Genomic DNA, 25,682 nt, shown 5'->3' on the forward strand with positions numbered 1-25,682 from the left:
TATAAAAAAACATAAAATGAAACATAGTAAAATACACATCTAAGAAAACATTGTATCATACACATCTACTGCAACAATGTATAATATACATATAATAATGTTTTATTATACAATGTGTCATTATTAATGACACATTGTATAATAAAACATTGTATAATACACATCTAATAAAACATGGTATCATACACATCGAATGCAACATTGTATAATACACTTCTAATAAAACATTGTATCATACACATCGAATGCAACATGGTATAATACACTTCTAATAAAACATTGTATCATACACATCTAGTGCAACACTGTATAATAAACATAATGAAACATTGTATAGCAAACACAGTATGTATACTACACACCTAATAACTCAGTAAAATAAATAATAAACTAAAAAGCGTGCAGATGCATATAATATATACGCAAGAGCTAGTTTCTCAGTGATGAAATGGTTAACACATCCAAGCTGTGTAGAATCCCTCTTCCATATGAGGGAACAAGGGGTGCACTCCCATGAGACTGTGTAGCAGTTCTTCCCTCTGTACCCCAGTATCCCATGGAGAGTCCTCACCATATGTCTACTTCTGTAGAGCCAGGACTTACCTCCCAGCTTAGCAGCAGCCTCCTACAGCCATGCCCACTGTCACTAGTGCCTTCCCCTCTCAGTGACACTGACTTTAAATCCCCTCTCAGCCTCTCATAGTAGTAGAACTCTGGAAACATGAATTACAGAGAAGGCACAAGCAGAAGAAGGGGCATCACCACCAGTGCTGTGTGAGCTGGAGGACCCTGCAGCATTGCTTGGCATCAGCTCCTGCACATTACAGACCTGAGTTCTGTCTTTTCAGCAGCTGCAGCAGACTATTCCCTATATTGCACTGTGATATCAGTGTCTTCTGCAGGAATGCCCCTGGATGTATGAGGAGCTCCACAGCTTGTCCATGGAAGGTGTCCTGCCTAGTGTAATGACCACCTCCAGCTGATTGCACCTGGACAGACATTTTTGTCATTTTTTCTCTCTTGGGGATTGCTGAAAGACTTTAAGCATGAATATCTCAATACAGAATGATTCTGACTTTAATTCCACAAATGGCACAGAAATCGCCATCAACCCCTTCCTCCAGCCACCTTGGCAGATAGCCCTCTGGGCTGTAGCATATTCCATCATAGTGATTATCTCTGTAGTTGGAAACATCATTGTCATGTGGATCATCTTAGCCCACAAAAGGATGAGGACTGTCACCAACTATTTCTTGGTAAACTTAGCTTTTGCTGAAGCTTCTATGTCAGCCTTCAACACTGTGGTGAACTTCACCTATGCCATCCACAACCACTGGTACTATGGACTGATCTACTGCAAATTCCACAACTTCTTCCCCATATCTGCTGTGTTCACCAGCATATACTCCATGACAGCAATCGCCCTGGACAGGTGAGACCTCTCTGCTGAGCATTGCTTTACCTGGGACTGAAAAGGAAATGATTCAGAAAATAGGAATGGTGTGTAATCAGTATGCAATAATCAAAATCTGGCAGAGGAATAGTTAAATGTAATTACAATGCATATAAAAGCTATAATCTTCTTCACTGTTATATATATATATATATATATATATGTGTGTCTTTGCGTGTGTGTCCATATATGTGTGTGTGTATATATATGTATGTGTGTATATATTTATATATGTGTTTGTATGTATATATATGTGTATATGTATATGTGTGTATATATATATATATATGTGTATATATATGTGCGTGTGTATATGTGTGTGTATATATATATATATATATGGGTGTGTATGTGTGTGTGTATATATATGTGTGTGTGCGCGTGTATGTTTGTGTGTGTATATATACATATGTGCGTGTGTATATGTGTGTGTACATATATATGTATGTGTGTATATATATATATGGGTGTGTATGTGTGTGTATATATATGTGTGTGTGCGCGTGTATGTTTGTGTGTGTATATATTATATATATGTTATATGTGAGTGTGTGTACATATATATGTGTGTGTATGTGTATATATATATGTGTGAGTGTGTGTATATATATATGTGTTTGTGTGTGTATATATATATGTGTTTGTGTGTGTATATATATATGTGTTTGTGTGTGTGTATATACACACATTTATATGCTTATATGCATACACACATATATATAGATATATACACACATATACAACATTCTATACATATATATCCTGACCAGTGTCGCAGACCTGAATTTTACTCTTCGGAGCTGAATTATTTGCACATGCTAATAACTAACTGTGTTAGGATAATGGATACTGTTTACCCGCAGTCCTATGTAACACCATAGATAATGCACTTTGATGTTTTCACCAGGAATTATGTCTAATGACATGGTCCCCTCTCTATCAGATGGAATTAGCCAGGCAACATCCATCTATATTTCTATGCATAGAAGTTTTGTAATACTAATACGTACATTGTATGCCATCTAAGCTCACTGCCAGTCGGGGGCGCCACAGTTGGGATAGATTGTTTGGAGATTCATTATTTTGGCTCATGAGAAGAGCATGTAGGGGAATTGGGCACAGTCAGACATATGCCTTTCAGACTAGAAGGACTGCGCCGGGTCTGGGGGTTTATATCAGGTAACAAGCTGTCAGTCTGTGACTCCAGCTGTTCCCAGGCATTAAACATGTGTATCATGATATCCGTATGTGACATATGCGTCCTATAGCTTGTTAAAAATAAAATATATGTCAGGAGGTAAAGTATGTACAGAAGATGTGATGAAACTAGTTTCTACCTAAAAGCAGAGCTGAGCTTGTTTTTTGGCATAGCAGAGTGTGTTCTCTGTGGTTTTACATAGGACTGCATGTAAATGTATTGAGACATCGTAATGGTACGATCTATCTTAATACACTAAAGCATTTGAAAAATGACAAGTTCGGCTCTGCTATATCTGCACTGAGAGTGGTGGATGATGTGATCGGAGAGATCTACATCACACATGAGGCTCTTGTGACAGTTATGTGCTGCTCTACATTTTTGGCATTTTTACTAATAAAGGAACATTGATCCCTTCTCTAGACCGTCTTATGACCGCTTTGACAAGATTCCTATAGTAAAGACGTTATATTGATTGTACAGGTGACTTGTACCTGGGTGCGTTAAGAAACAGAAATACCAAAGCATGAATGCACTGTCAGTGTAAGGCAATGTTCACAAACGGAGGATAGCTTGTAGGTTTTCCATCTGCAGGCAGAAAATCCGCAGGGTATTAGGGTATGTTCACACTGAGATTTTTATCATGGCTTTTGAAGTGGATCCACAATCCAAATCAAGAAACTCCATGTGAACGTACCCTTACATGGCCAGGAAGGTGGGTGAGATTTTACCAAATCTCATCTACAAGATATGGGAAAAAAATTGTAGGAGAAATGAATTGAAGTTGCGGATTTTAATAGCATGTCTGTTCATGCTGAAAACATTTGACTCTTTGCAGTTCATTTTGCTGCGGATTTGTTGCAGATCCATAGCCAGACGTGCGCCATGAAAGAACTGGTGGTGAATTTCACATTACTGCCAACAGAAGGCAGATGCTGTTTCCAGAGCCTGTATTCTGTGAATGGGGAGGAGGAAGGCTGTTGTAAAAGTCTCCTGTGCGTAGTGACTGCACCTCTGCTCCTTCCATTCACAATGTAGATGCTGTGAGCAGTACCTGCATTTAGTCAACATCGCCATAAAGTTCTATTATCAATCTCTGCACCCAGAGCAATGAACCAGAGTGCTGCCATTGCCCAGTGTCTAAATAACCTAAGGCCAGTTTCACGTGTCCAAGTTTTAGGACCGGGTTTTCTGGACTGGATGCGCATCTACTGATCCGAACTCAAGAGCCTCGTGAGGACATGTGAAGCCAGCCTTAGACATGGAGACTTGCGGGCATTGTAACTTCATCCACTTGCAATTATCACAGTAACACTCATCAGATCTTTGAGCTACCACCTTAGGATCTCACTAATGTGTGGTTCATGCTGTGAGACGTATACAGCAGAAATCCACAGTCGCAGTCTGTGAGTGTCAGCACCGGCGTCCACAGCACTTATTAGCTGAGTGTAATCCACCTACAAAAGCCATTAATCTAGTTATTGCTGAAACTGCACTAATATAATAGTCAATTGCATAAATAGTAATGTCTTATGGGGTGGAGTGTTCCCATCTCCGACATTTATGGAAGAGAAGGTCCAAGGTGACTTGCTCCAGCACCAATGAAAAAATGTTAAAATATAACTTTTACTGTAGAAGAAGAGTCCATGAGGACTGGGCTCCAGCACCAATGGGAAAATGTTAAAGGGAACTGTTAAAGGGAACCTGTCACTTGAAAAAATGTTAATAAACTGCAGATAAGGGGTTAAACTTCAGGTTAATAGCAATCTGAATCAGCCCGGGGCCTGCACTTTATTCCTCCCAGCAGCTTTGGATTTCAGTCATGGGGGTGTCGCTGGCGGGGTTCAGTCACCACTCTGTGTATGAAGAGCTGTAATCTTTTTTTTTTCTTGCCATGTTTTTAATTTCACAGTAAAAGTTATGTTTTAACATTTCTTATTGGTGTTGGAGCCCAGTTCTCGTGTATTTTCTCTATAATTTCTGCTCTGGATACCAGCCTGGTGTGTTACTACAGTCCCTGCACCACACCCTGACCAAGCAAGGTCTACCAGGGTTCCTATATGAATTCAAGTGCTTTTCATGCTGAATTGTCCTCACTGTAAGGTGAGCTGATAGATGTGTGTTCCACCTGTACTTTCCTGGCATCACCTTGAATGGAGAGATGTTGGCTTATTTTTTATTAAATTATCATATAACTGAATGTAGAGATTCGCGGTCATCTCTCCATTTTACATTAGCGTAAGATGTTCCCCGTTCTCCAGACAGGTATTAGTCCTAAGGATGAAACCTGCATCTATCCTACATTCATGACCCATCCTGTGGACTATGTATTAATGTGTCTATATAATCAAAATAATTGACTTTTTTAGGATAATACAACTTAAGTTTCCTAAAACATTATGCTGGTTAACCAACAGCAGGTATACACTTGTGCCTTAAATATGTGCAGCTCCTAAACTCTTCTTTTCTACACATCCAGTATTTATGTCCATATGTCAACATTTCATGGCATCTATTAAACCCTCTAACAGTATAGGAGGAAATTATAGGGACATCCACATACTCTAAATAACCAGAAAGTAATTAAGGTGCAGTTATTCATTTTTAAGTCCCCCACATGCAAGACGATTTGGGTATGTATATGTGCAGAGTGTGAAATGATGCGATAAGCCCTGTATGGCACCTTGATGGCTCTTCTGAAATTTACAATCCTAGGGCAGTTGCAGACGATCGCATTTTCAGTTCGATTGCGATCCGACAAAACATTGGATCGCACTCGACCAACGTTATTCTATGGGGCCATGCACATATCCCACTTTTTCCACGGACTGAGTCAGTCCAAGGAGTGTGCTCAGCAGGACCACAGGCTGATCGCCTCCATGCCACGCGGCATTGATGCAGTAATTGATGCAAAAGGAGCCCCGACCAAGTATTGAGGGCATTTACTGCACATACATTTCAGTAGGCCATTATTTCGGATTTTAAAAACATTTTTTAAGCTGTTGTTATAAAGTATTCTAATTTACTGAGATAATGAATTTTGTGTTTTCATTGGCTGTAAGCCATAATCATCAACATTAACAGAAATAAACACTTGAAATAGATCACTCTGTTTGTAATGACTCTATATAATATAGGAGTTTCAATTTTGTATTGAAGAACTGAAATAAATTAACTTTTTCATGATATTCTAATTAAGTGAGATGCACCTGTATATCGTCAGCAGACAGCTATCCTCCCAGACAACCCCACAAACTTGTAGACTGAGCATAGACAATTATTTCAATAGGGAGGTGGAAACAAATCTGGTTGCATCTCATTGACTGACAGAACTACAATTTTCACTTCCTCAGACTTCTGATATTTGGAGACATTTGTAAAAGATATGAGATTAATGATGTCTAATTTCAGAAATATCTGCTGATTTTAAAGGGACTCTGTCAGCACAAAATAACTGTTCGTATCAAGTACAGGCTCCTAATGCACTCTTGTTGTGGCCAAACAGTTCAGTGCTCCTTCCCACCTACTTGCATTCCATTGATCTCAGCCCCCCCCTTCATTGATTGACAGCTCTGGCTTTACTGGAGCCAGGGGAGGACAGAGATAGATGGCAAACAATAGGCGAGAAGCTACTCTCCTTTGCCAAGGGTTCATGAGACGCCTGTGCTCGGTTTGAATCTTCATTTTCTGCTAATAAACTTCCTTTATTCCAATGTGTGAAGGTAACTTTAACATTTTCAAGAGATGAGGGATGTCTGTTCTCATAAATAAATGACACCAGAGAGGCACCTAATTAAATATGTTATCTCGTGTGCATGGCCAGCTTTAGTTTCCACGAAACCTACCCTGATATGAGAAATATAAGCAATATCACCGAACACATGCCCGAACACCGAGTGTGTCCGTGGAAGATAAGCTTCATCTTGTATGTTGTAGATCTACGGTACATTTAATCTTACAGGGCTGCTATATAATGTACGCTTCCTGGAATTCTGTCATTGGCTTATTAAAACTAAACTACAACAGGTATAACTCCCAACTTTAAAAGTAAGAAAAGGTACACATACTGTGGCATGCACAGCATGACAATTATTATTTTATTCTAAGTCTATTCCCTAACCTCGCCCTGTCCTTTATATGTGCCCACATAGAAATATTGGTCCTTGTGAGGCCATTTAGTATTCCAATATAATATGGTACCAATTCCTTGGCCTCCACAGGCTCCCCCTCCCACACACACACACACACACACTGTATAATGCCCCCCACAGTACATTCCTACACACACATAGTATGATTCCCCCACAGTACATTCCCCCACACACAGTATGATGAATTTCACAATACATTTCTCACACACAGTATAATGTCGCTATAGTACATTCCCCCACACAGAGTATGATGCCCCCACAATACATTCTCTTACACACAGGATAATGTCCCCACAGTACATTTCCCCACACACAATATAATGTCTCCCTGAGTACAATCCCCCACACACAGTATAATGCTCTCCATATTACATTTCCCCCCACAGAATGATTTCCCCACATTACATTTCCCTGAACACAGTATGATGTTCCAATAGTACAAGCCCCCACATACAGTATGATGCCCTGGCTGTATATTCTTATGCACATAGTGTAATATTCCACACAAACTTCATTTTCTCACACACATTATGATGCCCCCACAGTACCCCAATATGTAGTACAATTTCCCCACAGCACTTTCCTCTACATAGTATGATGACACCTTCAGAGGCCCCCCAAGCCACCTTACATAGAATCATGCCCACCATAGTCCACTCCCACATAGTATGATCCCCTCACAGCTCCTTTCATTCAGTATGATGCCCCACATCCCTTCTCCCACAGTATGATGTCCCCACAGACCCCACGCACACATTATGATGCCTCCACACATAGTATAATGTCACACAGTAATTCACCCATACACACCCTAAACCAATATGATACCCTCCACAGTCCCGCACATACAGTACGGACCTCTCAAGTCCCTCACACAACTTGATTCCCTCACATCCCCCACACATGGTACAATGCAACCTACACACAGTGTGATACCCCCACAGTTCTGCATACACATTATGATGCTCTTACAGTTCCACAACAAAGTATAATGCCCGAAAGTCTGCACACACATAGTGTGATGCCCCCACAGTCTTCCTCGCTCAGTATAATGCCTCCACAACTCACTCTCACACTGTATCATGCCCCCACACAAAGTATAATTCTTAACAGTACATTTCCCCAGACAAGATCATGCCAACCACAATTTACACACACAGTGTGATACCCCCACAGTTCACTTCACCCAGTATGATTCCCCTACGGGGTCTCAGGGCCCAAAGGCAGAGATCCATCTGTCCAACTAGTCAACAACGCGGCTTGTTGGCAGGCGGCTTTTAAAGTATGTTTTTCTCCTCTGGTGTATGTTCCTCTCCTTGGTAACTTCTCCCACTGAGCCTTCTCCTGACTGTGTGTGGAATGAGCATGGTGTAAGGCCGGGTCCCACTGGATAAACGCAGTGTAAGAGATACAGGTGGCGTAGGTGTGTCGCCCAGCTGCGCTTGGAGCCACAGATCCTAGGGGGGTGCATTAAGGGATTCCTCCACAAGAGGCCCCCACAGCATACACACACCTCCACCTTCCACCTCAGACCACCAGAGGGAGCCCGAATAGGGATATAAATAGGGAAGGTGGAGCTAGACAGTTCAGTTCCTAGCCTGCTAGAGTACAGAGCAGCTAGGGAGTTCCTGCTCAGACACAGAAGGAGTCAGTGCAGTCAAGCCAGAGCCTAGCAGTTCCTGCAGAAAGAGTTCAGTACAGTCTGTAGAGTGAGTCCAGACTAGAACTCACAGAGCTCAGGATAGAGAGCTAGGAGGGTGCCGACACTCTGAGAGCGGCGAAGAAGAGCAGCGTCCCGGCTGCAGTGTGTAGCCTAGTGAGGGCCCGAGCGGGACTGAAGGCAAGTGGAAGAAAGTAGCATTGGGGGCAGAGGAGCTTTACAAGCTCACCCCAGAAGCATATACCGAACACCGGGTCCGAGTTTACGTGGATCTTCATGACCAGTAGAAAACAACCGGAACCCCTGGCGAACTACATGTCCCAGGATCACCAAAAGCTGATACGTGCCAGGGTCAGGAATCACGGAGACCCCAAAGAATAGAGAGAGTGATCTCCAACAGAAGGCCCTATCACCAAGTCAGCCGGTGCAGGACAGAGACAAAGTTAGGCCTAGCTTCAGGCAGGTGAGAAACTTACTACACAAAGGCAAGAAACAGGAGGCCCTACACCTGCTCACTGGGGAGGATCCTGAAATGCACCCTTCACCCTACAGTGCTCTGGGTCGTGCCTGAATTTCCATCAGTAAAAGGTACTGAAGTGACTATCGTGTCTTGCCCCGTTCTTGCTCTGACCCGGCTGGGTCTCGCCTGTCCTGCATCCCCCTCTCCATACACTGCCCTGAGGCCTAGCTCCACCTGTGGGGAGCTATGCCATCGAGCTGCCTTATCACCGGCCTCAGCGGACTGCCGCAGCGCTGGTGATTCTCACCAGAAACCACAGGTGGCGTCGCGAACATTTACAAACCTATTATCCCAATATACAGTCCCCTCTTTTCAGTTGTACGCCCTGGGCCACGGACCGGGCCAGCCACCGTGATATCCCCCAAGCATCAAAAGGCCCGGCTGCCGAGTACCCCACGGGCCCGGGGGGGCGACAACTTCTGGCGTCACGAACAGGATTGCTTGCCCGTCGCCACCGGGTAGTGTGCGCCTTAAAAGACTGTAAACGTACTGTTGTGAAGTTTCCCGCCATTCCGGAGGTTTCCCGCCATTTCCGCCATTTTCCCTGTCGTCTCGGGAGAAGAAGAAGGGCGTAACCGCGCGAAACCCAAGACACGCCCCACGCACGGACGCAGCATCAGGTCCTGGAACGCTCTGACGTCGGACGTGAGCGACGCCAGGTCCTACAGCAAGACCGTCACCTGCGGAGCTGCGGCCTACCAAGAAGAAAGAAAAGAAGGTAGGCCACGGTTCGCTAGGGGGGGCGCCAGGATGTCGGAAGGGCAGCCCAACGCCGGAGCCCCGGTGAACAGCCCCGATGTTCAACCCGCGCCCGACGCCGAGCAAGCCGAAGCAGCCGCTCCACCAGCAGCGCCTGTAACCCCTGTCATACCCATGGCCCTGAATGTCCACAAGGTGGGGGAGGAGAGCAAACCCCCGCGATCTACAACTGATGACCCGGCTGGGCCAGCCTATCATGGACAGGTGCTTCCTCGGAAGGAGCACCATTATTGAACTGCTGAAAATGTTTATAATGTTTTTGTTATGTAACGTTTAAGAAGGTGCCTCCCATAAAGGGAAGATTGTTACTATTTATTATTGTTATAAAATGTACTTCAGCCCGGGAGTGCTGAGCTTTGCTAGGGGGGAATGTGGCGCCCAGCTGCGCTTGGAGCCACAGATCCTAGGGGGGTGCATTAAGGGATTCCTCCACAAGAGGCCCCCACAGCATACACACACCTCCACCTTCCACCTCAGACCACCAGAGGGAGCCCGGATAGGGATATAAATAGGGAAGGTGGAGCTAGGCAGTTCAGTTCCTAGCCTGCTAGAGTACAGAGCAGCTAGGGAGTTCCTGCTCAGACACAGAAGGAGTCAGTGCAGTTGAGCCAGAGCCTAGCAGTTCCTGCAGAAAGAGTTCAGTACAGTCTGTAGAGTGAGTCCAGACTAGAACTCACAGAGCTCAGGATAGAGAGCTAGGAGTGTGCCGACACTCTGAGAGCGGCGAAGAAGAGCAGCGTCCCGGCTGCAGTGTGTGTAGCCTAGTGAGGGCCCGAGCGGGACCGAAGGCAAGTGGAAGAAAGTAGCATTGGGGGCAGAGGAGCTTTACAAGCTCACCCCAGAAGCATATACCGGACACCGGGTCCGAGTCTACGTGGATCTTCATGACCAGTAGAAAACAACCGGAACCCCTAGTGAACTACATGTCCCAGGATAACCAAAAGCTGATACGTACCAGGGTCAGGAATCACAGAGACCCCAAAGAATAGAGAGAGTGATCTCCAACAGAAGGCCCTATCACCAAGTCAGCCGGTGCAGGACAGAGACAAAGTTAGGCCTAGCTTCAGGCAGGTGAGAAACTTACTACACAAAGGCAAGAAACAGGAGGCCCTACACCCGCTCACTGGGGAGGATCCTGAAATGCACCCTTCACCCTACAGTGCTCCGGGTCGTGCCTGAATTTCCATCAGTAAAAGGTACTGAAGTGACTATCGTGTCTGCCCCCGTTCTTGCTCTCACCTGGCTGGGTCTCGCCTGTCCTGCATCCCCCTCTCCATACACTGCCCTGAGGCCTAGCTCCACCTGTGGGGAGCTATACCATCGAGCTGCCTTATCACCGGCCTCAGCGGACTGCCGCAGCGCTGGTGATTCTCACCAGAAACCACAGGTGGCGTCACGAACATTTACAAACCTATTATCCCAATATACATTCCCCTCTTTTCATTTGTCCGCCCTGGGCCATGGACCGGGCCAGCCACCGTGATATCCCCCAAGCATCTGAGGGCCCGGCTGCCGAGTACACCACGGTCCCGGGGGCACGAAATAGGCCGCTCCGTCCGTATCCCCCTGGGATCCACTAAGCCTCCGGGCTTTTTTGACTGAGACGTAAAGTAACAAAGTCAGATATCGGGGGCCGGTCACTCCTCTTGCAGCAGTAATCCCTCTGACTAGGTCAGAGTGAGGTATACAGGTGGCGACTGCGCTCCGTCCGTATCCCCTGGGATCCTTTTGCCTGGGGAGCCTATCTCCTCTGCTCCCCTCCGAGGCCTTCTTAGGTCAGGACCTTGACTGGGTAGAGACAGTGGTTAACTCTGACCCGCTCCTCGTCTCAAGGCCAGAGTACGAGGACCGCGAACCTTCCGCCAGCTACAGACTCTTGCTGGACCCTGACAGAAGACCACAATCAAAGGACGTTGAACTAAAGATGGCCGTTGGTTTTATATGTTGCTATAAGTGCCTCCTGTAAGTGTGTCCTCCACCCTCACCCACTACATGGTTCCCCCTAGCTTTGGTTCCCCCCATCTCCTCTATCCCGGGCCGGGGCAGCACCCTGGTGCATTTAGGCCCCCTACAGGACAGGAGTGGTGTAGTGTTGAGTGGTAAAGTAGGGTCCCGAGAAATGCTCCATCCTTACCTGGAAGAGGAGATACCACACCTCTATCTGAGGTGCAGTACCCCTGTGGCGACTGAACCATCAGGGGCGCCACATGTCCCCCCCTCTTGCTGGGTCCTGAATCAGTTGTGAATTGTCTTTTATTAATGTCAAATACCTGTTTGCTTTGTTGGATCTTCAGGTTTCTGCTCTCAAATTTAAATCAGAGTAGTTGAAGTACCCCAATCCCCCATAATAATGACGTCTCACTGATTCACTGCTTCATCTATTTGCTTTATGAGGATATTTTTTGTTGGTGCCATTATACTTGGAGACTTGAAACAGACCCATATCAGTATTTTATTATTCTTGCTTCCTCCCCTTACCTCCATTCCACAGGGATTCTATTTTCATTGGCTTCACATATATTATCACATAAGAGGGATTTTAGGGATCATTTTACATATCAGCAAACCCCCCATACTCTAACAACCTTGTAATAGCTGTCATCCAACCATATCTCTGTATCCCCACTATATCATAAATCTGCTCCAACATTAATAATTCTAATTCCTCCATCTGTTGATGAGGTTTCTGGCACTAGTATAGATGCACTTTATGTATTTTGCTATACTTCTGTTCCTCCTCTGTGTACTACCTGTTCTAACTCCTTACCCCATGCCACCCCCAATATCATTACTTCGGCTAAGGTCACTTTCTACCCTATCTTTCTCTCCAGTAAAGTAATTGCTCTTCTCCCCAGTTCCTATATTAAACACTCACCCACATTTTTAACCTTTCTTTCCTACAGCGCAACTGTACCTTCCCCATTGAGGTGCAGCCCATCCTTAGTGAAGTGCCTCTAGCCAACAGAGAAGCCATGAGTGGTGACTGTAGGCATGCCCCGGCACTTTCACGGACAGCCAGCTCTGCACTGATGCACTGTAGAGCTAGCTGTCAGTCAGAATTAAAGGTAATGCTTACAACCGCCACCCAAAATATATGAGCAGTGACTGAAGCTGCGCTGACACGCCTCTATGACTGAAAGCTCTTGGAAGGAATACAGTTCATTTTCTCCCGAGTGCCGCAATTTCAGTACAGCAGCCTGGCACCTTCATAATAATTCATAATGGTAGGACTGGCTGCAGTACCACTGACGCACCCCCTGGGCTGTGGGGTACTCGGTAGCCGGGCCTGTCATTGCTAGGGGAGATGTCACAGTGGCGGTGATCCGGTCCGTGACCCAGGGCAGTCAATAAAAGGGGTTTTAAAGAAAAGGATTATAGTTTTTATGAAATGTTTGTGACGCCACCTGTGGTATGTGGCTAAAGGGAGCCGCCGCTGTGTAGCAGGTCCTCTGGAGCTGTTGTTAATGCAGCAGAGTTGGTTCAGCTCTCCACAGGTAGAGCTTAGCTCCAGGGTAGTGTAGATGTTGCATGAGGTAGATGTGACCGGTGCTGTGTAGCGCAGGCAGGTGATGGCGCAGCACTTATTCACAGAGACAGTGGGGTGCAGTCTTCAGGGTTTTACTCACAGTTTGCCAAGATTCCAGGTTACAGTTACCGGTGTATAACCTCCCACGTCGTCCTGTGTCTACTCAGGGAGGCGTTCAGCGAACCCTCAGGCAATTCCAGCGTACTTAGCGGGACCCCATTCTGTGTGTTCCCCCTGGCCGTCTTCCTGCGCTGGCTCTTACCCTCCTGCCCTTCGCCTCACACCCAGTGTCCCAAGCCAGTGACCGCGGACCTTGTCGGGCGACGTCTTCTCTGTCCCCTGGGTCCTCTATGGTCACCTTTTTAGCGATTAGATGTGTTTGCCGGCTGCAGCAGCTGAAATGCACTCTCCGGTTATCTAGTTGAGACTTGAAGAACTCTGCTAGTTTAGGGGCCGGTCCCCTCTCTGTGGCCTGATCCTTCCACTCCTGGTGCGTTCGGGCGCACGGGTGGCATCCTCACTGCCCGTGCCCCTGGAATCCTTTCTGTTCTGGAGCCTTCCTTTCTGCTCCTCTCTTCTCTTCAGTCTGTCCTGGGCCTCTCTCACTAGGCCCTCTTCCCTGAGCAGAGCTCCTGCAGAGCTCCTGCTCCACCTCTGACTGAACACTCTGACTGACTGACTATACACCCAAGATGGCTTCCCTTTTTATATCCTCCTTCTCAAGTGCTCCCCTGATCTCCTTCCTCCACCCACACCCACTACATGGTTCTCCCTCTCTTGGTTCCCCCCACTCCAGTCAGGGTCAGGGCTCAGCAGCGCAGCAATGCATCTTTCCCCTCCTGCTGGTCTGGAGTAGTGTAGTGTTGGGTTCAGGTGTTTGGGTCCCGGGCTGTACTCCATCCTTACCTGAGAGTGGGATACCACACCTCTGGGTGAGATGCAGTACCTCTGTGGCGACTGAACCCGCAGGGGCGCCACACCACCTACTGATCCTGACTACGTCAGTCACAGAACTTGATGGGGAATAAATGGAAAATACTGTGTTTGAGGGTGCTGCTAGGTCCAGAGAAAACGGTGACAAGGAGATTATCAAGTGGAGAATTTTATTGACAACGCATTTCGGATTTGTTCTAACTCCTTCATCAGGTGCAAAATAGAGAGGCATATAGATGCACTATGTAATGTGTCTGTATGTCTCCATATTTTGTACCTGATAAAGGAGTTCTAAAAACTTCAAAACGCATTAATAAAATAAAATAAAATTCTCCTCTTTCTAGTATCCTGGTCACCCTGTTTCCCCCGGACCTGGCCGCTCCCGCAAACACCCCATTTTCCTTTTTTCCCTCGTATTATAGTTGAGGGACCCTTTTAGTAAGGAGGGGTTGTCTAAAGCTGCACTGGCTACTGATATATGTTATGAATGGAGACAGGTAAGAATACAGTTAAGTCATGAGAACAATAAAAGATCATTTTCCGTCCCTTGTATACTCATAGATGCAATGTATGCACAGACACAGAAGCACATCTCTATTAACGGAGAGGACAGGCTGTTTGATACAATATTCTCTGCCGTTCTATGTCTCCGTTAATCTCTTTAACTAATGAAATTGGTCTTTTTACACGAACCAGTCTCCGGAGGAAGGCTTGTTTAACCCTTAGACACAGGGGAACTGCTAGTCCACCGGGCAACGGAGCAGAAAACAAATCTTTAAAACGGTTTGTCACATCAATATATAATTATCCCACGCCTCATTTATTAGTGTGATAGAGAGGAACGTAGAACATCCCTGGGATCTATCATACTTAATGTCAGGAATTCCTGCATTTATGGGGGCACCATGGAATACAAGGGGGCACATTGATAAGCTCTACGTATAAAAATGTGCACATCTGTTCCCTGTTAGCAGGAGACTTATAATCTGTTGCTGCTTAGGATATTTGACGCTGTGTTTTTGTCTGTTTGTTCTGCCTAATAATGTATGTATAGCAATAGGGTCTATTAATATTTAATTTTCATAAGCAGTCAGCCATAATGAAAGCCGCTTTAACATGCTCTGACTTTATTACTGTTGCCGCCGTTCTGTCAGCAGTACATTGGTGGGGGGAGACCCACTTCTGCTCTGGAGAGCAACCACGGATGAAAGGATCCAAAGGGTATTTTATATTTTTATGCAGGAGCCAAATGGTTTTCTTCATAGTTTTTGAAAAAGCTCAGGTGTTTTTGGGGATTTTTATAATTGCCCCCTCTGTTAGTTACCAATCGATAGTGTGTGCAGTTAGTGTACAGTATTAAGGGGGCCATAAAAAATATTAGTCGGGATCAAAAGGCTTAAATTCTGAGGACAGATCTATCTGTCGGCCTGTCTCTTGTATTTCTGTTGGTCTATCACAAAAGCTATATCTATACATTTCCCTCATATCTATATATAAATCTTTCTGGTTATCTGTCTATTAGAGATGAGCGATATGATTTGAAGGGACCTGATCCAGCGGCCAGGTCAAGATTCTGTGGCTGCTGGACGGGAGCACTACAAATCACCTTCTACCTGCTCCTCTTTTAAATAGCCAGCCTGGCCTGATGTCATCATTGTGACATCACATACACATGACTTCATGTCACAACCGCGGATGGAGCCACGGATGGAGTCGCGGATTCCATAATGTAGGGGGGGTTCACAGGGCTCCCATCGAGTGGCCACAAAATATTGTCATGGTCGCTGAAACAGGATCCTACAAATTTATTCATATATCTGTACTATCATTATCTATCTATCTATCTATCTATCTATCTATATCTATGTATCCATCTATCTATCTATTCATCCATCTCTGCCTACCTCATTTACATTTATTTATCTACTCTTAGTAGCTTGCCAGTGTCACATAGCAGTAGTAGTTCAGTCAGTAAATTGGGATATGTTACCCCCAGGCTGTGACTTAAAGGGGTTGTCAAGTACTTTATATTAATGTCCAAAGACAAAATAAAGCCCCTGTGCAAGAACAATATATGGGCCCTTTGCAGTCCAATACCTCATCATCATGCTCAATTCTACCTGCTATGGAGGTGGTAGTGGGCCCCTTTCGTCTTGGGTCCCTGTGCGGCTACACAGGTTGCACCAATGATATGTGAGCCCATCAATGCTCTATCCTTAGGATAGGTCATCAATATCAGATTGGTGTGGGTGCGACACCCAGGACCCCGCTGATCAACTGTTCTCTTTGTCTGCGGTGGCCAGAAGTGATCATTTGTGGAGCGGAACTGCACTGTATAATGGCGGTAGCAGGATACTTGAGATCCAGGCCTATTGATTCGATGTAGCAGCGACACCTAGCGAACTTTGGCCGCATGAGATTTGTCACAGCCAAAGTCACCCAAGCATTATATTCACAAGGTTACACCATATGACTGGTTTAGAAAGGTTTCAGATGAAACTAGTCTTGTTTTCCCTCCATTTGTACACAATCTGTCTGACTGTGAATGGGTGAAGATTAAACACTTTAAAGATGACTTGGTAACCTTTTTCAGCCTGATGAACCCCCAACAACTCTTCTTCTGAGGTCCTTAGAAATCATCTTTGTTTGTGCCAAAATACACTTCCACATGTGTTGTGAAGATCAGACTTTGATAGATCCCTGTTCTTTAAATAAAACAGGTCGCCCACTCACACCTAATTGTCGTCCCATTGATTTAAAACACCAGACTCTAATTTCATGTTCAAATTATCTGAAGGTTCACATACTTTTGCCACTCGCAGATACAATATGTGATGTTGGATGATTTTCATCATTTAAAAAATGACAAAAGCTGATATTTTTTAATCATTTGTTTATTTGGTTTTCTATATCTACTCTATCCATCCATCTATCTACTTTATCTATCTATCTATCTCTTTATCTATCTCTCTATCACATATCTATCTATCTATCTATCTATCTATCTATCTATCGACCTTATATATTTATGTACAGTATCTATAAGTTCAAAGTTATAGAGTTTTGTGCACCTGTACTGGAGTTATTTTGTGAATTTTTTTATAAAAATCCGAATTGATAAAGGTCAAGTAGAAAATAAATATTTTACCATGATCCAGAATTAGGATCCTTTGTCACCAGAGGCAGAGGTAAAAGAACACTAGGATTTCCAGGTTGGGGCATGGTTGCTGCACAGAAGAGGGCTGTAGACAGAAGAGGAGACGGATGTCTGAAAGTTTGGAGGGCTCAGATCAGCAATGCTGTGTAATTGAAATGTTACTCAAGTGATGTGCTGCCACTTGTAACCATTAAACTTGTGCCTTTGTAGAATACAGAAGATGCAACCACTAAGCTTTGAACCTGCTACCAAATATATATATATATATATATATATATATATATATATATATATATATATATATTACATCAAATTAGACTATAAAATTGAATTTATTTTGTAGTGAGTTTCTTGGCCATGGACCCAAAATGTCAATGTTTTGTTCACCAAACCACTTAGTTATCACTTTTGCCCTGGGCCATGGTGCCCCATCATACTGGAATAAGGGAGAAGACAGCAGTAGGTGAGTATATTAATACACTGACATGAAATTAAGTACACACATACACATGTTTTAGTGAAAAAAAACTTAATGGGAGTGCTTCTTTAACCACTTCGCGCCAGAGCCTGTTTTTGCCTTCGTGACCGGGCCAATTTTTTCAATTCTGACCACTGTCACTTTATGAAGTAATTACTCTGGAACGCTTCAACGTATTCCCCTGATTCTGAGACTGTTTTTTCATGACATATTGTACTTCATGATAGTGGTAAAATTTCTTCCATATAACTTGCGTTTATTTGTGAAAAAATCGGAAATTTGGCGAAAATTTAGAAAATTTTGCAATTTTCAAACTTTGAATTTTCATGCCCTTAAATCAGAGAGATATGTCACACAAAATAGTTAATAAATAACATTTCCCACATGTCTACTTTACATCAGCACAATTTTGGAACCAAAATTTTTTTTTGTTAGGGAGCTATAAGGGTTAAAAGTTGACCAGCGATTTCTCATTTTTCCAACAAAATTTACAAAAACATTTTTTTAGGGACCACATCATATTTGAAGTCACTTTGAGGGGTCTTTATGACAGAAAATACCCAAAAGTGACACCATTCTAAAAACTGCACCCCTCAAGGTGCTCAAAACCACATTCAAGAACTTTATTAACCCTTCAGGTGCTTCACAGGAATTTTTGGAATGTGGAAAAAAAAAATTAACATTTAACTTTTTTCACAAAAATGTTACTTTAGACCCAATTTTTTTTATTTTCACAGGGGTAACAGGAAAAAATGGACCCCAAATTTTTTTGTGCAATTTCTCTTGAGCGTGCTGATACCCCATATGTGGTGGAAAACCACTGTTTGGGCGCACTGCAGGGTTCGGAAGGGAAGGAGCGCCATTAGACTTTTTGAATGTAAAATTTGTCTGAATAATTAGCAGACGCCATGTTGCGTTTGGAGAGCTCCTGATGTGCCTAAACAGTGGAAACCCCCCACAAGTGACACCATTTTGGAAACTAGACCCCTTAGGGAACTTATCTAGATGTGTGGTGAGCACCTTGAACCCCATGGTGCTTCACAGAAGTTTATAATATTGAGCTGTAAAAATAAAATTTTCACATTTTTCCCACAAAACCGTTCTTCATCCCTTAATTTTGCATTATCATAAGGGTAATAGGATAAATTGCACCATGAAATTTGTTGTGCAATTTCTCCTGAACACGCTGATACCCCATATGTGGAGGCAAATTACTGTTTGGGCGCATGGCAGGGTTTGAAAGGGAAGGAGCGCCATTTGACTTTTTGAATGTAAAATTTGTTTGAATAATTAGCAGACGCCATGTCGCATTTGGGGAGCCCCTAATGTGACTAAACAGTGGAAACCCCCCGCAAGTGCCACCATTTTGGAAACTAGACCCCTTAGGGAACTTATCTAGATGTGTGGTGAGCACCTCGCACCCCCAGCTGCTTCACAGAAGTTTATAATATTGAGCCGTGAAAATAAAATTTTCACATTTTTCCCACAAAAAATCTTTTTCATTCTCTAATTTTGTATTATCATAAGGGTAACAGGATAAATTGCACCATGAAGTTTGTTGTGCAATTTCTCCTGAACACGCCGATACCCCATATGTGAGGGAAAACCACTGTTTGGGCGCACGGTAGGGTTTGAAAGGGAAGGAGCGCCACTTGACTTTTTGAATGTAAAATTTGTTTGAATAATTAGCGGACGCCATGTCACATTTGTGGAGCCCCTAATGTGTCTAAACAGCGGAAACCCCCCACAAGTGCCACCATTTTGGAAACTAGACCCCTTAGGGAACTTATCTAGATGTGTGGTGAGCACCTTGCACCCCCAGCTGCTTCACAGAAGTTTATAATATTGAGCCGTGAAAATAAAATTTTCACATTTTTGCCATAAAAAATGTTTTTCATCCCTTAATTTTGCATTATCATAAGGATAACCGGAGAAATTGCACCATGAAATTTGTTGTACAATTTCTCCTGAGTACGCCGATACCCCATATGTGGGGGAAAACCACTGCTTTGGTGTACGGCAGGGTTCGGAAGAGAAAGGAGCGCTATGTTGGCTGGGATAGGCAGCAGACACCATGTCACATTTGAAGAGTCGCTGACATGCCAAAACAGCAGAAACCTCCACAAATGACCCCATTTTGTAAACTACACCTCTCAAGGAATTCATCTAGGGAAGTAGTGAGCATTTTTTAATTTTTAAATTTATACCATTGGGCAGTGAAAAAATCATAATTATATTTTTACCACAAAAAAATGTTTTACCCTCAGATTTTACATTTTCACACAGGGCAATGGGTAAAAATGGTGCCGAAATGTGTCACACAATTTCTTCTAAAAGTGTCAATACCCCATATGTGGCTGTATCGTACCGCTTAGCCATACGGTGAGATCTGGGGGGGACGGAGTGCTATTTGACAATTGGAGAACAAATTATTGTAGAATAGGCATTTGGATTTGGGAGCACAAAATTTTCTGAATTTCTTTTGGGGGCAAGGGTCATTTTGCTTTTCCAGAGCCTTTCTGCTACCAGTAACTTGGAAGTCCCTTATATTTTTAACAGATGACGGACCTGAGTGGGGACTAGCTTTTTTTGAGGACTGAGTTGAAGCTTTTATTGGGAACATTTTACGTAACATTTATCCGGCGCTCTAGGCTGAGCACTTACATCGGGGTTTCCATCTAAATTTCCAAGTGATGTAATTCAGATGAAACCCCTGCAGGATCCATTCACTGTAATGAGGCAGCAGAGTTACTCTGGACACCGTCTGGCCTCTGTGTAGCGGTGTCCTTTTTTTCAGAAGTGCACAAAACTGTGGCCAACCGCACTTTTATGCACGCCTAAAACAAATGACACCGTGGGATCCCAGGCTAGACGGCGTCCACAGTGGCCTATATCTGTCTCATTACAGGGAATCTTCCGTCATGGGTTCCGGCTGAATCATGTATTTCAGAGATTTACACGGAAACTCTGGTGTAAGTGCTCAGCGCAGAGCACAGGATAAATGTGGGCAGAGCCTTACTGGGATCTTTGGGGACATAATAAACAAATCAGTAGCAGGTGAAGAATTGGTTTTATTTATTTTTTACGCCGTTCCTAGTGTGATATAACTGATTAGATTACTTTATTCTTCGGGTCGGTGTGATTACAGAGATACCAGATTGATATCGGGTTTTTATGACTGACAGCTGTCACACACTAAAAGACGCTTTTTTTGCAAAATCTAGTTTTTGCATCACCATATTTTGAGAGCTATAATTTTTCCATATTTCGGCCGACAGAGTCATGTGACGGCTTGTTTTTTGCGGGACGAGTTGACATTTTTATTGGTACCATTTTTGGGGACGTGACATTTTTTGATCGCTTTCTATTCCGTTTTTTGGGAGGTAAAATTAACAAAAACAAACAATTCAGGAATTGTTTTTTGAGTTTTTTTTTTATGCCGTTCTGCGTGTGGTAAAAGTGATCAGGCAGCGTTATTCTTCGGGTCAGTACGTTTACAGCGATACTACACTTACTGTATTTTTTTTATGTTTTGGCGCTTTTACACAATAAAACTATTTTATAGAAAAAAATATTTTTTTTGCATTGCTTTATTCTGAGCGCTATAACTTTTTTATTTTTCGGCTGATGGAGCTGTATGGCGGCTTTTTTTTTGCGTAACAAGATGACGTTTTCAGTGGTACCATTTTTATTTCTATTTTGTTTTTTTATCGCATTTTTTTCCACTTTTTGTTTGGCAATATGATGAAAAAGCATATTTTTTTGCTCCGTTTTTTATTTATTTTTATTACGGTGTGCACAGAAGGAGTTAATTAGTGTGACAGTTTTATAGCTCGGGTTGTTTCGGACGCGGCGATACCAAATATGTATACTTTTTTTGGTTTTGTAAAAATATACGGATTTATTGGTTTAATATTTTATTTATTTATTTTTATTTATTTTGTGATTTTTTTATTAATAGTTTAAAAACTTTTTTTTTACTTTTTTTCACATTTTTTCTTAGTCCCTGTATGGGACATTAATTTTTATTTTTCTGATCTCTGATCTCATGTAATGTAATAGACATATATTACATTACATGAGATCTTCCCTGACTGTTTCAGTCAGAGTCTCCTGTCTGGCTACAGCTGCAGCTGAGCCAGACAGGACACCATATATGGCAGAGCTGGAGGCGGTCATGTGACCTCCAGCTGCCATAGCAACCCCAGGTCCTGGAAGGACTCGGAGGTCTTCGGAGAGGTAAGTTGACGACCCCCTCTCCTCCTGCTGTCTCCTATATGCCGCGATCACTATAGATCACAGCATATAGAAGACAGCTAAGGGTTAACATCACTGGGACCTGATCTAATCAGGTCCCGATGATGTTCCCTGTCAGAGCTAACGCTCTGCACCGGAATCGCAGCGCTTGCAGGACCCTGGGGGTCCTGAGCGCTGCGAGACCACCCACCGTTTTTAAACGTCGGCGCTGCACAGAGCCCGGCAAGCGCCGACGTTTATCTACAGTGGGCGGTCGGGAACCGGTTAAGTATCTTATTACTTCTGCTTAGAATTATCCATGGCAGTTAAAGGGGTAGTCCCATCTCCAAGATCCTATCCCAATATGTAGTAGGTGTAATAATAATAATAATATTATCAAATACCTACAATTAGAAATGTAGCATAGTATTTTTGTTTCGCCATGTCTCTTTCCTCATGTGCCGGCATTGCAGGACCTTGGGTATCCATGGTTACGTCCACTGATAAAGAGACAGCTAGCTGCTAGTGGTCGTAACTGTGGATACCTAAGGTTCTGCAATGCCTGCACATGAGGAAAGAGACATGGTGAATCAAAAATACTATACTACATTTCTAATTGTAGGTATTTGCTAATATTGCTATTATTACACCTACTACATATTGGGATAGGATCTTGGAGATGGGAATACCCCTTTAAGCACTGGACTGTGTCAAAGTGTAAAGAGGTATTTCACAAGAAAAATGTTCATTATTGGTGGTCCATGATAACACCGGTCAGAGATATGCTTTATAGCAGCAACCATTGTGATGACTCATTGACTTCTATGAGGGAATTTTCTAGACATGCCTTGTGACCTATGCAGAGGTCTTTATGATTGTCCGAGGAGGAGGACGATGTGGTGAACTGTGACCATCCCCCATTTTGAATAGTGTGAACCTGTTTTATCTATGTATAATGTAATCTTTTATTGTAATCCTACATGTGGTTATAAAAAAATGACCACCAAGAAATGACCTCTACAGAGTCCGACGGTCAGAGCAAAAATGGCAAGATTTCAGGATACGTTTGCTGTCATCTGCATTGCATTTTCGCCAATACGGCATTGAAGTCTTTGGCATTGAATGTCAATGTTGAGTTGTTCACAAGTTTCGCTGAAATTCGATTGAACTTTCTTCCTAAGGTCAAGACTTTGAAATCGCATGAAAGTTGCCCTGTGAATGATCTTATATGACCCCACGTAGTTCTGGCCTTAATGCTGAATTGAGATTCAGGCATTTATCTTGCTTGGTTTTTTTTTAGAAAACCAATCGCTAATGGATGCTGTGTAGAATTGATAGCAGTTTACAAATGAAGTTATCCACAGTTTTCTATTTTAATTGAGATAAGTGACTAATTAGAATACTGGCAATGTAAACATAGATGAAATTAAGTCTTTAATTAGATCTTGGATCACAGTGTGTCGTGGGCGAGAGGAATATGTTTTCAGAAATTCTTCTATAGAAAACAATATATGCCATCAGTATCTGTGGAGAGAAGATGAAGTCGACATATTGGACAACATACCTTTGTTCGCACATTGTTGGTTTATATTGTGCAACTTTTTAAAAACACATTAAAAATGGATCACAATTGGCCAAATAATTTGCAACTTGTCTTCAGTTTTGCCAAATTTGAAAAGAGACCTGATAAGTGGGCATGGTCTTACTGGAGGGTTAGTTTACACTACATTTACCAAATGAGGATATTGGAAAAATACTGCTAAAAATATGTGCCATGTTTTTTAGGCAGCATGGGAATTTTAATAAATTGAACACAATTCTAGTCATCTCCCATAACAAAAAACCACTGGCACCAGATTTATCAAGGCTGGCATTCAATATGCCAGTCTTGAATCTATAGCCCAGTGAAATTAGGTGAGGCAAATTTATTAAAGAAGTTTTGCACTACTTTATACTACCCCCTAATGTATCCCCCCGGGGGCCCTAAGACTTCTTGTAAATACCTTCTGCTGCTGATACTGCCTGTGAGCGGAACTATCGGTGGCCGCTCACAAGCATCACGTGACCCCACGCTGACGTCACAACAAGTGAGGCGTGACTCATCACCGGGATCCCCGCGGTGGCTGCCGGGTTGTGGGCGGGGTTATTCCCCTGTGTCACGCTTTCCCAATGAATGGGGAGAGAAAGAGCGCGCGGTGGATGCCGGGTGTGACGTGGGGGGTTAACCCCGCCCACAGTCTGGCATCCACCTGGAACACGGAAGACAAAGACCCCCGGCTGCTGCCAGCACTTGGGTCCCGTGATGCCGGTAAGTGGCCAGTGATAGCGCCGCTCACAGACATTATCTGCAACAGAAGGTATTTACAAATAGTCTTAGGGGCCCCGGGGAGATACATTGGGGGGGTAATATAAAGTAGTGGACAACCCCTTTAAGAGGCACATACATGCCTATAATTAAATATGGCTCATCCTTGGGCTGTCCAAAGCTTCATTTCTGTTATAATGTACACCAGTTTTCTGATGTACATTTTAGTACATTTGCTGAACAGTGATAGAAAAAGTTTTGAAGTTTTAGAAAAGTGGTGTGGGTGGTAGAAAAGGAAAAGAGATCACAAAGATGGCGTGTGCTATCATTTGTGACTTTATTAAGCCAGAACACTAGAGTAGGGTAATATATTCTCCTTATAATATTTTCTGAAAGTTTTGAGTTAATAACCAAAGATCAGACAGGATAAATTAATGTACAGAAATTCTGACATGGGTTTACAAAGTAAGTGTACTAGCCTCTTAAAGGGAGTCTGTCAGCAGGATCACAATCCAAACTATTTATATGTGCCTGTAACTCTTTCAAAGACTAGTCCAGCAAAACATTTACATGGCCAGTCCAATCAGCATTGGGATTTATATGCAAATGCCTATGGTAGATGTGAGGCCTCTGTCACTCCAGCTCTATTCTCCACTCAACACCACCTCCTGCTACTTGGCTGACATCCCCTATGCTGTGACTTCAGGCAAATGAGCCATCAGTTAAGCAGGAGGAGGTGGTGCTGACTGGATGGCGAATAGAACTGGAGTGACAGAGGCTTTCTGGACTTGTCTTTGAAAGGACTAACTGCTCATATAAATAGTTTGGGAGTGTGAAATCCTGCTGAAAGATTGCCTTTTTGGATCTAAGAGATCTATTTAATAGTGTGTTCAATTTTCAATAGTGTATTCAATTGCATTATCATAACAGAATGGTAGAAGTGATTGTCGAAAACTTGTTTATAGAGTTTGCTCCTCTTTTAAGACCCCATACACAATAGACAGCTGTCGACCAACAGCTATTTCCTCCGACTTCTCTATACAAGGGAATGCTTGGCTTGGCCCTTCTGTGTTCTCTATGAGAGAGCCACTGCCAGATATCCCTGACGATGGCTTAGCTCCCAGAATAAAGGATTATCAGTTTAAATCCAACCGGACAGATTTTTTCTACCTGACATCATCTGTCAGGAAAAAGGAGGCCCAATACATATTAGATTACTGATATCAGGGCGGCCAACTCTAGTATGATGTATAAAGGGGACTTTCCACTTGGATCCCAACAGTTTTTCAACTCTTAGCCCTCTTAG

The 25,682-nt window shown here is 43.4% G+C and overlaps 1 protein-coding gene across 2 annotated transcripts in view; it reads left to right on the forward strand.

Moving 5' to 3' along the window:
- Positions 1-650: 650 nt before the first annotated feature.
- The window catches only part of LOC141166669 (substance-P receptor), a 319,695-nt gene continuing 294,663 nt past the window's right edge, over positions 651-25,682 (forward strand). The window contains exon 1 of one of the 2 annotated variants that reach the window (XM_073653583.1): positions 651-1,432. In XM_073653583.1, coding sequence (XP_073509684.1) covers positions 1,047-1,432 — 386 coding nt within the window. In that variant the 5' untranslated portion in view covers positions 651-1,046. The remainder of the gene's footprint in view (positions 1,433-25,682) is intronic. The other variant, XM_073653582.1, reaches the window with a different exon arrangement.

This window comes from Phyllobates terribilis, unplaced genomic scaffold, assembly GCF_046119375.1.
Source record: "Phyllobates terribilis strain yellow unplaced genomic scaffold, ASM4611937v1 Scaffold_11__3_contigs__length_659146591, whole genome shotgun sequence".
Lineage (NCBI taxonomy): Eukaryota > Metazoa > Chordata > Amphibia > Anura > Dendrobatidae > Phyllobates > Phyllobates terribilis.